The sequence below is a fragment of the Cyprinodon tularosa genome, unplaced genomic scaffold (assembly GCF_016077235.1).
Source record: "Cyprinodon tularosa strain WSP-4 unplaced genomic scaffold, ASM1607723v1 ctg401, whole genome shotgun sequence".
NCBI classification, from domain to species: domain Eukaryota; kingdom Metazoa; phylum Chordata; class Actinopteri; order Cyprinodontiformes; family Cyprinodontidae; genus Cyprinodon; species Cyprinodon tularosa.
In genome coordinates, this window is record NW_024039121.1 from 131,865 (window position 1) to 149,845 (window position 17,981).

The 17,981-nt window shown below is 43.7% G+C and overlaps 1 protein-coding gene across 3 annotated transcripts in view; it reads right to left on the reverse strand.

Moving 5' to 3' along the window:
• The window catches only part of sorl1 (sortilin-related receptor, L(DLR class) A repeats containing), a 168,941-nt gene that overhangs the window by 37,183 nt on the left and 113,777 nt on the right, over positions 1 to 17,981 (reverse strand). For 2 of the 3 annotated variants that reach the window (XM_038298186.1, XM_038298188.1), the window contains exons 19-32: positions 16,586 to 16,677; positions 13,263 to 13,509; positions 9,087 to 9,225; positions 8,832 to 9,005; positions 8,618 to 8,731; positions 8,422 to 8,544; positions 6,498 to 6,617; positions 6,172 to 6,297; positions 5,879 to 5,989; positions 5,556 to 5,687; positions 1,336 to 1,467; positions 1,116 to 1,250; positions 890 to 1,042; positions 452 to 607 (exon numbers count right to left, since the gene is read on the reverse strand). In XM_038298186.1, coding sequence (XP_038154114.1) covers positions 452 to 607; positions 890 to 1,042; positions 1,116 to 1,250; positions 1,336 to 1,467; positions 5,556 to 5,687; positions 5,879 to 5,989; positions 6,172 to 6,297; positions 6,498 to 6,617; positions 8,422 to 8,544; positions 8,618 to 8,731; positions 8,832 to 9,005; positions 9,087 to 9,225; positions 13,263 to 13,509; positions 16,586 to 16,677 — 1,954 coding nt within the window. The remainder of the gene's footprint in view (positions 1 to 451; positions 608 to 889; positions 1,043 to 1,115; positions 1,251 to 1,335; positions 1,468 to 5,555; positions 5,688 to 5,878; positions 5,990 to 6,171; positions 6,298 to 6,497; positions 6,618 to 8,421; positions 8,545 to 8,617; positions 8,732 to 8,831; positions 9,006 to 9,086; positions 9,226 to 13,262; positions 13,510 to 16,585; positions 16,678 to 17,981) is intronic. The other variant, XM_038298187.1, reaches the window with a different exon arrangement.

Consider the following 17,981-nt stretch of genomic DNA (forward strand, 5'->3'; position numbering starts at 1 on the left):
GACCCGTTCATCCGTTTCTATTTGCATGTTTTCTAAACTAAAACCAGGCTTTGTTGGGCTGCTGGATAAAACCTGGAACTAAACGCTATTTCTGACATTTTGGATTGAAAAAGATTCCTGGATGGAAGAGAAACGTCTTCAGACTTGGAAACAAAGTCCAGGAGATAGATTTTTTAAACTTTTTTATGTTTGTTTCTTTTCTATATTAATTTTACTTATTTATTTATTTTCTATAGTGATTAATCTCAGTGCATGCATTCAGTAGTGTTTGTATTTCTGCTTTTGTGCACCACTTTGTCCGTGCTGGTCTTTAAAAGTCACCGTGTGCGGGTGAATCTAAGACGCTGGTTTAGGTGTAGAAATAAAAACCTTTGCAGTCGTTGATTTTTCTCCTTCAGACGACGGAGAAATATTCTGGATGATCAGTCGGATTAAATGCCTGCAGACTTACGGCAGTTGGCTTCGTCCGAGCCGTCCTGGCAGTGCGGGTGGCCGTCGCAGCGCAGCCACTCCTGGATGCAGTGGGGGGGGTGATTGCACTGGAACTGCCCCTGACCGCAGCGTCCGGGGGCCGGGGGAGGGCCCGCCGTCATGGAGCTGTTAGCTGCTGTCAGAGGAAGCAGAAGAAAGTTCCAGATAATCTGCTTCAGTCTAGAAACCCAACTGGCTAATACAGCTGGTTGCTTAGCAACACATGGAGTTTCTTTGGCATAAAACATGTGACTACTCTTCCTGCTGTCTGACTGGATGAGCAGAGGAACCGAGACGTCGAAGTTCATAGACAAACTGGGACCCTAGAAACCCGGATCTGGTGCTGAATCATCGGAAAGTTTCTGCCTTTTCCACAAAGTATCAAACCTAAAAAAATTCCTGAACAGATCATTTCAACCTGTGGGACATCCGAGCTCATCGCTGCCGTCAGGACAGTCGGCGTAGCCGTCACAGACCCAGGTGTTAATGATACAAGCTCCTGTGCCGCAGTGGAAACGGTTTGGGGCGCAGGTGATGGGCCCAGAGGTCGCAGCGTGCGGAGTGGCGCCCCCTAGAGGAGACGCATGACCTGTTAGTCCAGGAATAAGACAGAATGTAAAGAGAGCTTTGGTTGGGAAACCAACCTGTGCACTGGGCCTCGTCCGACCAGTCGCCACAGTCGTTCTCTCCATCGCACTTCCACCACGTAGGAATACAGTGACCGTTCCTGCATTCAAACTGGAAATACCTGGAGCAGCCCGGCATCTCGGTGGGAGCAGCTGGAACGATGACAGTTAGAATGATTTAACGGTTCCACACGGTGCGTACGCATCGCAGCGTGAGTGGGAGGAATCTCCTCCTCACCGCAGTTGGCTTCGTCAGAGTAATCCCCGCAGTCGTCCATGCCGTCGCACTTCCAATCCAGGCTCACGCACATTCCGTTAGCGCACTCAAACGTGTAGGAATCGCACACTTTGCCAAACTCAGACGGCGTAACTGATAGAGAGGGAAACAAAAACTCAGTCTTCGTGGAAATCAGAAGAAAATACATTAAAATTCAAGTTTTGCTGAAAACAAAAAAGCAAAAACATATTTAGGTAAAAAAATTGCTCCTCCCCTTTAACATGTGGATCCACTGAAGGACGCTGGGACTTTCACAGCACTAGTGGGGGTTTTTTTCGCACAGTAAACTGACAGGAAGGGGATAAGAGAGAGGGGGAGAGACATGCGGGAAAGGACCACAGGTCGGACCCAAACCCGGGTCAGCCGCGTCGTTGACTAAGGTCTCGATACATGGATCATGCGCGCTAACTGCTGCGCCACCAAATCATGGCGGCTGTGACTTTTTTAACGTTTCTTTCCCTACTTCCACCTTTTAGAAAAGACACGTATTAAAGGAAAAGTCCGCTCATATTCAGAATACAAACTTCTGAAAGTACTTCAAATATTAAATTATTACTAATTGTTCTATTACATATTGTTCAATAAATGATAAGTGTTTTTAATTTTCATTCTAATGTGCTTTACTGGAGGCATCCATGTTTGTCAAAGAACATGTAACCTGCATTAAATAATCACCCGCATTTTATTTTGGCGGGTCAAACAGGAAAGCACACTTTAAAGGAATAGTACACCCAAAACATGATTAGCCTTCATTTTCTACTACCCCCATGCTGAACAACACTCTGGAGTACTTTTTTGATATCTCAAATGCATCTGGAGATCTGGGAGGCTTCTTGCTGTCTGCTGACATTCAAATAATGGAGGTCTATGGCGCCCGAGGCAGAAAGGTCCATAAAAGTCCACAAAAAACGTGTCAATATTCCTCCATACTGCTCGTCCAATGTATTCCAAGTGTCCTGAGTGGGTAGCATCCAGAATTTACTCGAAACGAAGTCATTTAGAATGTTTTTAGAGCATAAACAGTAGTGTATAGGATTTCCTAAAAGCGAGTTCACGAGTCTACGGAAACCGCGGCAAACCAAGCCAGATGAAAGTGCGCATTCAGCGTCTGCTCTGCCGATAATGCAAGCGTAGAAGAAGAAATGTGCTGTTTACCTGTGCAAAGAAAGAAACAACGAAAGAAAAATGTCTGAGGACTTCAGTGTTGAGGAAGAGCATGAGTTCTTTGCCGAGCTGAATGCGCACTTTCATCTGGTTTGGTCTGCCGCAGTTTCCGTAGACTCGTGAACTCGCTTTCAGGAAATCCTATACACTACTGTTTATGCTCTAAAAACATTCTAAATGACTTCGTTTCGAGTAAATTCTGGATGTTGCACAACAGAAGTTCGATGGCAAATCCTCCCTCTTCAAGTTGGCGATCCAACGACCAACCCGTCCGTGGAGGATCAGGAATCAGAAAGGTGGAATAACTCTTTTTTTCCACTTTTACCCGATGTATTCCAGCATCCAGCTGCCATGCACGTGGGCATTGTCAGTTTCACTATAGCTCTGGTGAATTTCAATGGTGAAGTCCTCTGGAAATCTTCAATAATTGTTGTTGATTGCAGATGTGTCTAGTAGTTCCCATTGATTTAGCTTGGAAAGCGGGGAGAATGGCGCTAGGCTTACCGCACCGTGACGTCACTGCTGGAAGATGGCAGGAGGGAGGGAGGGGCTACTATGTTTGGGCAAAAATGGCCGCTCCCAGACTCAGAGATCGCCACGAAAATTATTGTTTTAATTTTTTTACTAATTAATGCTAAATTCAATAAATCACCACAAATGTAAAAGTATAAAAGTTTTAGTTATAAATAATGATCCATTGGTTATTCCTTGCAGACCGAACTACTTAAACTTTTATTGTCTAAGCTGTCAAATGTTCATCTATTAGAACCAATCAGCCAGTCAGTAGCTTCATGGCTGAAATATTCTCAAGCGTTGGGTCGTCGCGCCGTGCACGCCATGCTCGAGCCCATAGAAGCACTGTACTCTTTTACCCGTCCACGGGATGTAGGTGCAGTACCCGCAAAAAAACACATAGGAGCAGTGATACAACATAACAAGCGGAAATGCAGAAACAAAATGGAAAAATATGACGTTCCACTTCCAAAATGGCTGAATATAGTTTTGTTTATTTAGGAATTGATGATAATGGAGGAATAGTAGGTGAATTACATAGTGGATTGGTTTTTTTTTTAACTTTTTTGGAATACTATGGGTGGTTGTTTCAAACTTTTATATGTTCTATGTGACGAAAACAGAAACTAGAATCCTTGTTTTTCTCACCATCTTGACCAATCAACTTTTCAGTCAGTAAATGAAGAGTAACAGCACAGCATTTAACCACAATGTTCCACTGGAACCTTCTGCTCTATTTGATGTCAGTATGCCTGGCTGTGTGTTTCCTGGACGGGGCCGCCTGTGGAGCTGGTTGACAGTTGTCTTTTGTATCTATGCTTCTTTTTCTATGTCTGCTTCTGTCTCCTTGAACCCCAGTGGGCCTCAGCAGATGGCCGCTCACACTGAGCCTGGTTCTGCTGGAGGTTTCTTCCTTTTAAAGGGAGTTTTTCCTCTCCACTGTCGCTACAAGCATGCTTAGTGTGAGGGATTGCTGAAGAGTCAATGAGTCGATGCAATCAGCTAGTTTTCCTTAGATAGAAAACTTTGAATCAATCTGACTGGATGATCTGGTGAACTGGAAAGTGACCTGAGATGAAATGATGTGAATTGGAGCTATAGAAATAAACTGTATTGAGTTGAGTAAAGGAAATTCATGGAGAACAACTTCATATCCTCCCATTTGGTACGAGGCTAGCGTACGGTCCACGCTCGGGGCAGGGAAGCATGATTGTGTCACTTTTGGTGCGTGCACCGTCTTGCCCTGTTCGACCTAGCAAGTATAAACCAAGCTTCACCCTCCTTTTCCTCCCTGGAGAGATGAGGTCCCGAAGGCAACAAATGTTGCTTTAAAGTCGTAGGGAAGCGGCTGTTCCAACCGTCGCATTTACGAACTCTCCCGAGTGGTGCACGACTTTACACAAGTGAATAAAGTGAACGTTATTGGACAGTGAGCAAGGTTCTGGTAAATCGACTCGTACCTCCTGTATACTACATGACACAGTACACTAGCCTCGTGAGACCATCCTGATCTCGCGAGCTTTCAAGGTTTCACTCGCAGATCAGTCTGGAGACTCTCCGTTGAAGAAAATTTGGAGCCGTTCACCAAACGAACGTCCAATCAGCGTTGGCTTTGAGGCGGGTTGAGGCGTGACGCAACGAGAAGCGCGACAGTTCAGTCTAAAGAACATGGCGGCTTCAGCCGATGAAACTAGCGTTAGCGTGGCTATCGAGCAAGTTTTATCGGAATTACAGAGTATTTCTTCACTGAAAGAAGAGCAAAACACTGCTCTGGAGGCTATTCTCAGAGGAAAAGATGTTTTTGCTCTTCTCCCGACTGGTTTAGGCAAGAGTAGCCTGGCTTGTGGTTGTGTTTTCGTCGTCGCTCTGTTAGTACGTCATATGCTTCGTTGATCTGATTGGTTTATTTGGCCCGTCTATCACCAATATAGGCCAATCAGCTAACCGGTATTTTCGCCCCTTCCCAAAATTACTTCAACGGAAGGTTTCCAGATGGATATGCGGAGCAAATCCATCTGGCAGAGTCAGGTTAGCAGTACACACCATGAGGCTGAAACTCGTTCCAATCCAAAAAATTTTCACGTGACTGGAGAAAAGACACCAAAAAGGCACAAAACAGTCATATAGTGTACGCCCGCCTTAAGGAAGAAGTCCCAAAATGGAAGAGTGCATCTAAACTTGTCACTACAGCGTATTAACTGCTTTTATTTAGGCACGGCTCTTCTAGATTTCCTGTTTCCTGCAGCAGCAGGTCAGAGGTTCCCAGTCTCTAGTGAGAAGTTAGCCAGCAGAGACATTTAACTGAGTGAAAATGACTATGAGATAAAGAAGAAACTGCACAATGTTTTAAAAAAGAAGAGCTGAGTGGTTTGATTCAGGCTGGACAGCCTCCTGCTGGCTGCATGGTAGCTGGACTCTGTTTACATCACATCTTTTCTTTCATTCTGAGATGAAAGCAGCACAGAAAAGGAGAGAAAAACCAAAATACACAGAGTGATGCTCACCACATCCGGCGTACCCGGCGTCCTCATCAGAACCGTCTTCACAGTGCTTGATGCCGTCGCAGACCAGAGACTGGAAGAGGCACTGCGCTCGGTTCTTACAGACAAACTCCATGTAGCGAGTACACAGCGGATCTGAGGGAGAAACCCAGACGACTTTTAGCTAAATCCCTCTTTTTCTTTAAGGCACGGGTCTGAGTCTCCTCTGTCTTTCTGTTATCTATGCAACTCCTTCCTGAATAAAGTTCCTCCGATTTCCTTGAACCTGAACAGGAGGATTAACTGGCTGCATGACTTCCTGTGGTACGCTGGTCTCTGTGACTCACCACAGCTGTGCTCGTCCGCCCCATCAGGACAGTCGCGGATGCCATTGCAGTGAGCCTTAGCTGGAAGGCAGGTGCCGTTGGAGCACAGGAAACCTTTACACTGGGTTCCCTCTGAAACAACAGAATTTACATTTATGGCTCCTTTTATTTAGGAACTTTGAAAGCAGATATCCAACCCTGTTGTATGTGAAAACAAGGAGAAAAGGCTGCTGCTGCTTTTACCATTATTTAACACTGAAGTGATTCTCTGAACAGCTTCTGTTTCCCTCAGCAGGAACAAAGCTTCAACTCACCGCAGTACTGAGGATCCTCATCAGAGTTGTCCTGACAGTCATCATCTCCGTCACACTTCCAGCGCAGTGGAATACAGTGGCCTGTGTGACACTGGAAGCTGCTCGGTTCACATGTATGGTGGCCCACTAAGGACAAACGACATAGAAGAAAATGCTGGTTGAACAGCTTCTACACAGATGAAAACCTAAACCTGCAACAGTCAACAGACACTAAATGGATCGTTTGTTAATGTGGACTGAACAGCCGATGGTTTTTTTTAGATAAAACATCACAAATGTTCTGAAAGCTTTACGTTAATTAACTGTATAGTTTATGAAGAACCAACCTGTGCAGTTGGCTTCATCGGACCAGTCTCTGCAGTCGTTGTCTCCATCGCAGCGCCAAGCATCACGGATGCAAACCCCTCGTGCGCACGTGAACTCTCCCGGGCCACACTGGTGAGACTCTGAGGAGGCGATGAAAACTGGAGTTGGTGCAGAAATCAGGAAGGAGTTCCTCTGGTTTCTCTGTTTTTCATCAGTTGCATTAATTCCTACGGCTGCATTGTTCAGAACCAATCAGAACCCAGAGCAGCTAGCGTTAGCTAAACTAATGCTACGTTCACACCAGTGTTGTAGTACTCGAAATCGGTCTTGGTCTCGAGACCATTTTTTGATGGTCTCGTCTCATCTCGGACTTGACCACATTTGGTCTCGGTCTTGTCTCGGGCGCTGAGGACTCAGCATTTTATTTCAAGACCGGTCCAGACCACAGCTGTGGAAATAACGCTAATCATCAGAATATTATCAGTCTCTTTAAGATCCTTCTTTTTATTGGATGCTTGGATTCAAACCCAAGCAATAACCTCATAGTCTCATTGGTGAATGCAGTGAAGGAGATCAATCTATTTTTTCAACAAATTATCTGTCTCATAACATATTTCACAACTAGGTGACAGATATAGATTTATTTTAAAAAAGTTGAGAGAAACAAGAGAAATGATTGGCATTTTTTCAGTTTTACACATTTTACAGAATTTTGCACATTGTTTTGAAATAGCACATTTAAAAACAACATAAATGTGTACTGTTCATGAACGGCAGAGAAAGTACTATTTTGATCAACTTTGATTGTTTGAAATTCTGTGATGACTACACAGACGTACTAAATAAAGATGTTAATGTTTATTCCAGTTCTGTCTGTTAAATATCTAGGTGTTTTTATGTGAATGAGAGTCTTTTTAGATCAATTTTTGTGATTTTGATCATGTTTCACATTTTATTGTCACATACTGGCGCTGGTCTTGGTCTTGACTTGGTCTCGGACCCTAAAAGTCTTGGTCTGGTCTAGCCGCGCGGCTGAAGCAGCTTTGCTGCTCTGGCTGCGTTGTGGTAAAGTGTGTCTGACGCGCGTTGGGCGGAGCTACTCTATCCTTTCTTTGCCTTGCAGCTATATTTGCTGTGATCAGTGGGAATAAAGTAGTTTTAATATGTTTTAAAGTGAGAAAATCCACGTGAAAACTTAATCATTGCAGTCAGTTCATCCAGATTACCATCCTGCCTTCCAATATTAGTTCTGTCGGAGCCCCACATACCAGCGGTGCGCTGTCAGTAGGAATCCCGTTCAACAGCAGCCTCTAGCCGGGTCGCCTCCTCGCGGTTCACCGCGGCGGCTGGAAGCGGTTTTCATGTTCATTATCCAAACTGCAGGCAGCAGGATAATTAAAGCGAACATGTTTTGTTGGCAGGTTTCTACATTTTCAGTTAATTTAGGCGTTAATAAACTGTTTAAACTGTTTCAGAGGAGTGATCATAGCGCTCTGTGTCATCAGCGATGTGTCCGTCTCCCTGCCAGCTCCCAGATCAGCTTCTCTGATTGGTTGATGCGGCGCGTCCAGCAGCAAAAGTTCCATTTTTCCATCTCGAAAAGCAGCACGTTTGCGGGGCATCGCGCGCGTCAGATGCTCAGATGCGCTGCGGTACATTTTGCTGCACCTTGAGGCGCGTCAACCATTGACTTTGCATGTAATCTCGCTGCTCCTGCTGCGTCCGTTGTGAACGCAGCATAAGAGCAGCTAGCGTTAGCGGCTGTCTGGAAGGTGTCGGGTGCGAGGACTTTAGGGAGAAACCTGACGCCATACTACCTCATGGATTTTCTCAGGAGCTTTCATCCCTGATTCCCATCAGGTCCTGAGTTGCCGAGGATAACAAAAGAGTTGGGAAAATGAATGCCAACAGTTAACAGCTCCGGCTCGGAGCAGCAGGGCTCACCACAGTGCTCCTCGTCACTGTTGTCTCCACAGTCGTCTTCGTGGTCACATTTGAAGGCCAGCGGGATGCAGGAGCCCGAGGCCACGCAGCGGAACTGGTTGGACGGGTCACAGGTGGTCGTCGCTGCAAACAGACACAGAAACGTTGCCCTCATTTCTTTTCACCATCAGGTGGGGCTCGTCCGGTGGATACTCACGACACTCCTGCTCGTCGCTCATGTCTCCACAGTCGTTGTCGCTGTCGCACTTCCAGATGCTGTTGATGCAGCGGCCGTTGGAGCAGCGGTACTGATTGGGCAAGCAGCTGTGCTCTGATGAGACGAAAAGAAGGAATGAAACCTGATTACCCTGAAGACAGACCACAGCGAGCATCAGAGGAAAGCCGGAGGTCACGCCGCCTCTTAGCCTCACCGATCTTGATGCAGGTGTTGTTTTGGAGCCGGTAACCAGAGGGACACAGGCACTGCAGCTCCCCGCTGGGCGTGGTGACGGTGGGAGCGCCGTCCGGACAAACGCAGGTGTGTCTGTGGCTGGGCTGTGGCAGACACAGCAAGCTGCACGGCTGGTCGGCGCAGGCGTTATGTCCTGATCAGGACGACAGGACAACCAGAGAGGATTAGAATCCTGCAAGGGATGTAACTGTTAGTGGAGACGGATGCTCCTTACCTCGGTTCTTCCCTTTAGAGAAGATCTTCAGATCCATAACTCCAGTCAGTCGGCCAACAATCAGCTCATTGTTCTGAGATCCAGCCTTTGGAGCTTTGAAGATTCCCATCCTTGACCAGTCATCCCAGTACAGGTCGTTCTGAAATGAGGAGGAACCGTTCAGTGAATACAGGAGGAATGGGGGATCAGGGCTCCGGTGGAAGAATAAAAAAGCCTGAAACCATCAAATCAGGGCAGAGAGAAACAGGGTTGAGTTTCCTCTGGAAGAAAGTCCTGTTATTAGATGATATTTTGGAGCGCTGGAATAGATCCATTGAAAAATCAACTCACTAAATCAACCAGGAGAATAAGGATAAATCCACCCATCAGGGAATTCCATATTTAACACAGAAGTGATCATTTACTAATAGCATTTAAATGGTATGTAATGTAATGGCTTGTATACTCAGATTACATTCATTTCTTCTGCTCTGTGTGCCCCCTACAACCCTGGCAGTGAAGGATGGGTGGAATTTCTAGCTATAACTTTGAGAATTATGTAGATAATTTCTTGTACAGTAAGGGCGCAGGACGATTAATTTTAAAATCATGTTCATTGAAAGTATTATAGACTGGTTTATATGTTCTAATAACTAATAACTGGTTGTAGTATCGTTTACCCGCCGTCTTGTTTTCTACCAGGGCTGCTGCGGTCATTATTAGCCGTCATCCTCAGAGTCTGACTGTAGACCAGAGGTCTGACCTGGAAGCTGTGATGCCTCCATGTCCCGCAGCATCACTACCTCTCCTGAGCTTGAAGTGGCTGATGGTTCAACCAACTGTTGTTGGAAAATGTTATTCTTGTTCCTTCCTTCTCAGTACATTGATGTATGCTATTTACTCTCTAAAAATGTTTTTTTTTCTCAGTTAGTTTGTCTCACTTGCAAGGCCACAAAATGTCTGAGTGGAAGATGGTTATAGACCAGACATACCTTTTTCCCATAACAAAACCACATACTTTTTCAAGGTAACTGTTTAACCAAAGTGTCTGTTATTGTTTTGACTCTGCCTTAAAAGTAAGGGAACAACTTTGTCTAGGTTAGAACTTGGCAGACCATCATGCTGTGAATGTGAATGTCTAGTTCTCCTTTACTTTGCAATAGGCTTGTCCCAATCCGATACGTGGATCGGATCGGGACGCCGATATTGGCAAAAAAATGTGTATCGGCAAAGCATGTAAAATGCCGATCCAGACTGCCGATCCAGTTTTTAAAAAAAAAATCTGGTCCGTATTTTCCAGTTTCGCCGATTGAAACAATCCATTCCACTATTTTGCGCCAGTGTTTCCCTGTTTTGCATTTTTTTTTAAACAGTAATACTTGCACCTTTAACTGTTTACGGTTTTACTGCTCACTGTGCAATTTCAGATTGCTATTCATAATTTTGTCCAGTTTGTGTTTATCTCTTAATAAACAGGTAAGTTTTTTGTTACCAAGCATTGTGTTTTATTCAATCTCACCTAATTCAGCTGGCTAGATGTTATCAAGAGTACTAAAACCCTTTTCAACATGAGTCTTACAACTAAGGCTAAATACTTTAACTTAAACTTAAATACGTGCTCGGATATGCTGGTATCGGCCAGTATCAGTATCGGATCGGAAATCCAAAAACAATATCGGTATCGGATCGGAAGTGCAAAAACCTGGATCGGGACATCTCTACTTTGCAAAGTAAATAAAGTGCCGACTGAGTAAATCCCTCGATCTCCTTTATTTAACTGGACCAAACAGTTGAAAACTTTTTTCACACAACACCAACCGAACCAGTTCCAGACTAGATGTTCTGGAACAATTCTCAGGGCGTTTCTCAATTCACGATAACGCAAGTACGTACTTGCGTTCTCGTCAAGTCCGTTCTTGGCGAGAACGCAGGAAGATCGGACTTGACGAGAACGCGAGCACGCAAGCACGTATGTGTATTGGAGCAGAAGCGTACTCGTGACGTCATCACAGGCAACGTTGTTTAGCATTTCTTTAACAGTCAAAGCTATTTATTCCCTACACAAAACATTTTGAAAACAATATTTTTAATTTCTAAAGCTTAAAAAACATTAAAAAAAATTACCGAACCGCAAAAAAAACGCCATCAGAACGAGCGGTAGTTCACACATAACTAGACCGAGAGAAGTGCACTACAGACGGGGTAAATTTAGCCCTGGCTGCGGTTACCCTCGGAGGTCTGCTGGTCACTCTGGTCCGCTCAACGTCGGACTTTTTTTTTTTTTATTTCACACTAACTCTGTAAACAGGCCACACAGGGAGGCTTAAATGTATAATGTTATTGCCTCAAACGATTTCAAATCGTACTTTTGAAAAACAACAGCAGCAGAAAAGGGAATGTTTAACTTAACACTGTGAGCGCTGTCTCGAATCAAGCTGCGGCCGCGGGGTATTTTGGGGAAGCGGTCAGTCTGAAGAACGCACAAGTCTGCTCTGATGCATGCTCGATAAAGAGGGCGGGGCGAGAACAACATCCGGGGATTTGATGCGTTCTCAATCTGGCGTTCTCGAGAATTGGAACGCTACTCGGGCTGAGGCTGATGACGTGTCACGAGTACACGAGAACGCTCAAGAACGCATATTGAGAAACGCCCTCAGTGTTTCCATCTATTTCCCTTATCGCATGCTAAGCTAGCTCCAACAGTGACGTCACCACGGTGATGGGTTTTTAACATCTGTTAATCAAAGTGCTGGTGTGGAGCTCCTGAATGTAGGATATTTCTGTTAAAAATAAGACTGTTTGATACCATGAAATCAATAAATATACTTCTTTAAAGTTGTAGGGAAGTCATATTTAAATGTCAAATTATTCTTGCTTAAACATGTATATAAATGTACTCTTTATTAGACCATATTGTCCCAAAATGTAAAAAAATAAATAAATAAAAAATCCTGTCTTAAAATCAGTGTTTTTTCCGTTATCTTCTGCAGGCCAGTTAGTTCTACGTCAGCCTGAACATCTAAATTCGGCCAATCATATATCAACGGTCATCTGTCAATCAAATGTTTTCATTTATAGCATCTTGATTCATCTGTCGCAGCTAATATATGCAACGGTTGAAACCAGAATCCCTTCCTTTCCCATTGAGTTGCGTCCCAGTGTTCACGGGGATGGACGTCTGTGTCTTCGGCAGGCGTAGAGCTAACAGAACTGGCAGCGTTGCGAGGCAAGGGCTCAAACATGTACGGCTGGAAGCCTTCTACACCAAACCAAGCTTCTGCCGCCCTGGCGTCCTCTTCCACAACATCTTCGTCCCCGCTTTCCTCCTCTAAATAAAAAATGGATGACGGAGGAGACTCATCCACGACCTCCGACACTAAACTCTCCTCCTCTTGCATGTTTCCTCTGTCCATAGCGTTCCTTGACAGCGTCGTTTCTAAGTCACCAATTTAGTGCTACTTGGTCCCAATGGAATTTCCCATTGGGAACCTGCTAGCGCTAAGTTGCTAACTGGTTAGCAAGATGCTTCTGACAAACCGGCCACAAGTAAACTTGCTTGCGAACCTTCCACCACAACAATCCCGCCCCCTTGATAATTGACCAATCACATTTACTTCATTCACTCGTGTAATCTCGGGCACCACTCGGGAGAATTTGGGAGAAACGTTTGGAACAGCCGCTTCACTACAACTTTAATTTATAAAATCTTTAACCAACTTCTGCTGTGTTGTTTTAAAGTCAAAATAAAAGGTCAGTATTTTGGAAGATGGAAGAAATATTCACCACAAGTCAACACAAAGTGAGTTCTTCAAAATAAAAGCACTTCCTGTAGGAATTTGTTTGATAATCAATTTTAAATATGTCCTTTTAAGCATAAATACATATTTACGGTACATTGTAGCTCGATTGTTATTCGATATTAATATGTATTGTATTGTAGAAATAACACAAAGAAGTATAATTTCTAAAAAAAGTAAAATCTAAACTTGTTTCTGCGTAAAATTTAGATGTAAAGGCAGAGCAGGTTTATTATTGAAGCCAAATTCAGTAGAAGAACAATTCAAAGTGCTTTAGATGAATAAAATGAAAAGTAAAGGTGTTGCTGACAGACCAGCCACCATGAATGCGATGTGATGAAGCTAAACTTGGCAGAGGCTGGACCCCTGACCTCAAAGCGGTCTGGAAACTGCGTCCTACCTTGAAGACGGCGATGGCGTACGGATGGGGCAGCCCCTCCATCAGAACGCTCCTCTGCCCCCCGTCGAAGTTGGCCCTCTCGATGCGGTCGCTGTAAGCTTCGGTCCAGTACAGCCACTGGTCGTCGGCGGTGATCCCGTTGGGCCAGCGGACGCCTTCAGACACTATGCAGGACACGTTGGTCCCGTCCATGAAGCCGCGGTAGACGCCGGCGGCCCGGTCTCCCCAGTCAGTCCAGAACATCATGCTGAGGAAGATTAAAGAGGTGCAGCCATGTTACTGCTGTTCTACACAACCGCTAACCGGATCTTTAACAGAACCATTAAATCTCTGATCAGAACCAGGCGGGGGATCGATTCAAGTTTCAATCTAATGATCCTCATATCAAAAATAATATTTTTTACTTTTTGCAATAAACAGCCAATTAATAAAGAGAGAAATTGCTAATGGTGGCTGCAAGGACAATGGAAAAAGTAATTCTTAAAAGCCAATTAATCAATTAAACATTATTAAACATGATTAACTGATTATTGAAATAATCGTCAACTAGTTTAATAATAGGTCAATCATTAACTGGAGCGTAGACTCTAAAACATGCATTTAGCTGACAGAGCAGGAATTATATGAAAATTGTAAAAAAAACTATTTTGCATTTATGATTAAAAGACATTATTTTTAGTCAATCTACTCTATTAAGGTAAAAATCCTCTAAGAAACCTTTTGCTATCGAATTATTAATCAGAAAAATAATCGACAGATAAACCTGTAAGCACGATAATCATTAGATGCAGCTCTACTTTACATAGAGTCAAGCAAAGTTTTGTAAATGGAAATATAAAAAAAGAAAATCTAGAAATAAATCTCTGTAAAACATTTTTTCCTATCAGAAAAGTTTTAAGTAAATTTGTTGTTTTCCCCAATTTCTTGTTTTTAAATGTATAATTTTTCTAATTTCTCTTTTTCAAATTAAGTTTCACCACTGGGGGCGGGCTTTACTCTAGAATGATGTATTTCTATTGGCCTGCTGGACTTTAGCAACATTTAAATTGGTGAAGAGCGTTTGTATTGGGCTTGAAGAGAATTAGATCTGTTAAACTCAATCTCAAAAAGAAATTTTAAAAAATAAGATATTCTTAAAAATTTTTTTTTTTTACAATTTCAGGAGACAAAAAAGAGAAAATATCAAATGAGGAAACAGCAATGTTACTCCCAAAACATTTCTTTTTTATTTTTAGTATTGAATTTCTTCCATATTTCTGCTTACAGATTTTCTGCTCCCAGCAAGCAGTGATGTGAAGCAGAGCGAGATCATTTCTGCTTAATGCTGACAGATACTGTCTGTCATGCCTTTTGTTAAAAGACAGCAAGCAATTCATAGCATGGATTAGTTACATAAATTAGATAATGAATTAGTTAATAGTTTAAAATTAGTCTAAGAAAATCCATGTTAAAAAGCAGCTAAAAAGAGTTTGGGTTTATAATTAATCAGAGTTAGACATCTCGTTTTTGTCAGAGCTGTAAAATAAGTTAGGTAGTGAGTGCTCTCACATTGAAAATATCTTTGACGTATTTTTCTCTGAAAAATCCCGTTTCAGCAGTAAGCTACAGAAACTGTTCATGTTGAAGTTAAATGTTGTTCTACACGCTTCTGCCTTGGAAAATATTCGTCTTTGTAAGGATTGCTTTGCTCAGAAAACTCTTTAATTATTTTGTGTAGAGTATGAGAAATGTCTCAGATACATTTGTGTTAAAGTGAAGCTAACTAAGTGTAGAATGTGCTGAGGATGTTCAGATACAAATATTAGTCAGTGATTAGTTTTTTTCTTCTGTGAATTTCAGTTACAAAATAAAAAAGGAAATCAAAACCAGATTTTTGAATGAAGGTTCTTCAAAGCAAAGCAAGCAAAGCAAGCCTTGTGTGGAGAACTTTTTTCATGTTGTTCGCTGGCTGTCTAGCTTCACATGGTCACGTGTTGTGAAGACAGCATACTGTCTTTTACCTCCTAATCTGCACAGTGACAGCAACAGTTCTTTTTTAGTTATTAGTTTAAGGGTTGCCCTAGTGGTTAGAGCAGTGCGCTGTGCTCTGAGAAGGTCGCAAGTACCCGGTTTGATCCCCACTGCCTATACTCTGGGTCCCTGAGCAAGACCCTTAACCCCACACTGCTCTCTGGGTGCCGCACAATGGCATCCCACTGCTCCCCAAGGGGATGGGTTAAATACAGAGAGGGAGTTTCGTTGCTCTGTACTGCTGACAGTGGAAAGACAATATAAGCTGAAAAAAAGATAAAATCAAATAAATCTTATGCTGCGTCCAGACCGAGCTCTTGGGCTTCAAAGCTTCTGGTTTACACGCAAAGTCTATGGGGACAGTGTCGAGGCATCCAGCGGCGTGTCTGAGCGTCCAAGCGTTCAACGCTGGAGTTCAATAAAATGAACTTTTAATGCTGGACGCCGGGGCGTCAATCAATCAGAAAAGCTGATCCAGGAGTTTTTTGGGGGAGACAGACTCTACCTGCAAGCTGTCATCGCTTCTGCAGATTAAAATAAATAAATATCAAGGAGTTAAACTCCAAAGGTTAAAATAAAGCATGAAGAATGGATGGTCATGTAGAAGGAACAGAGAGCAGCTCTGATCATTATTGCTGCACTAAAACATTTTTTATCAGCTATGGAGAAACAGTTTATAAAAACCCACAAAAACTAGAAATGTTAAAACCTGCTGATGAAAAATATTGGATTCTATATTCTGGTTCTGCAGCAGGAAACCCCCCACAGGCTGGCTGCAGCAGAGAGCTTTCAGCTGGGATTCCCAGTGCTGCCTCCTGGTGGTACGCTGGAGGTCTGGAGCTCCCAACAAGAACTGCAGATTATAGTGGGATTATAATCCTGATGAACTGATGAACAGAGGATGTTTGGAGGAGGACTTTCTCTCTTAAAAACGTGTTAAAACTATTTTTCCAACTCATAAAGTGAATAAAGCCGAGCTGCTCTCTAGCTGGAAGCTACAGAACAGAGCAGATAAACAACCAGAGCGTCAGAGAGTCAAAGCAACTTGAACACAGTTTGATCCAACGTCCAGATTTCTGTGTTTGCAGGTTTTTGATGCCCCTAACGCCTTCTTTATAGTTTTAACCACAGGATGAAACAATGAAGTTTCACCAACTCCTTAAAGCGTTGCTGCTTGTTGAACACGTGGTGTAGCAAGAAGCCCAAATCAGCTGAGATCATAGGATCAGTAGACCTCGGCCAGAGCAGCAGTCAGTCCTGGCAGAGATCCCCCCCCCACCTGTAGCTGTAGAGAGAGGAATCACAGACGTTACCTTTCTGCAGGCAGCAGAACCAGAGCTCTCGGATGCTCCAGGACGGTGGAGTTGAGCAGAGTGTGACGCAGGTCGCCATCAGGATTAGAAACCTTCAGAGATAAGGAGGAAGCAATAAGGAGATAGAAAAATGATTTGTAAAGAATTACATCATGATTAAAAATCAGGACAGGATGCATTCATGTTTCCCAGAGGACAGAGAAAGTTGAGAGGATCTTTGAGCTTCTTCCTTCTAACTTTAGGCTTATTGAAGGTTTCTGCATCAAACAGCAAAAGGCCACAATCAGCACCTCTCTGTCCGCGGACTCTCTGAGGGAGGTTTTTGTTTTTTAAGCGGTTTCCATTCGTCCCAATCAACCAGAGGAGCTTTTCATTAGAAAACTTTGCTCCAATCAGAACTTTATCTTCTACACTGCAGAGCTTCAGTTGGTCTCATGTTTTCCTGGAATAGTAACTGGATCTTTGCCACCTTTTAAGCCAACAGGTCATTGGTCGTTTCTCAATTCACAACAACGCGGGTACAAGGAAAGAAGTAAGTATGTTCCTGAGAAGAACCAAGGAAAGTCTGGATTTGGGGAGAACGGGAGAACACAGAATAAATCTGGTTCAATTAGAACAGAAGCGTACTGATGACATCACCACATTCAAAGCTAGTCTGGAGCTGCTTTTCACCTCCTGTTATTAAAAGTCTTTTTTTTCATTTAGTGGAGGAATAATGATGAACACAGTCAGATTAACACAAATAAAATTAACAATTTGCCAAATAAAACAAAAAAATCGCCATCAGAGCCAGCGGTCCTTCACATGCAGAGAGAGGGCTACTATAGACGTGCTAACGTTAGCCGGTCAGCAGCAGCCAGGGCTGTATGGGAAGTACATGCAGCTCGTAATCAAAACAGGGAGCCAGCGGGGGACTGAGCGACTGAACCCGACCCGGGGACGGTAGCCTGGACAACGGCGACTCGGAAGCGCGGTAAAGCAGGCAGGGGGAAGAACGGGGCCACTGCTCCAGGCTACCATCACCAGGTTGGGTTCGGAGCAGCTCTGGAGCTCAAGGCTCGGTTCGAATGCCCGGTCCAGTCCAGTCAGCGGCCCAGCAATCCCACCCCACCCCCCCCACACACACACACTCCTTTTCAGAAACCCAAATCTGGTCCCCATAGATATGCTAGCATTGCTATGAACAGCTTAGCGACAGAATCATCCTTCCAGCTTGCGGTGCTGATGGCCTTAAGGTGGGAACAGCTCCTCGTTTCAGTAAAAAAAGTTTAGCAAATCCTGCTTTGAACTGTCCAATAAAATGCTTCGAGCAAATGAACAGCTGAGCATCAAACTTTGCAGGGATCCTCTGATAGATAAAAATAATCCATGCCTGTCGAATCTTCGGATCCTTGGG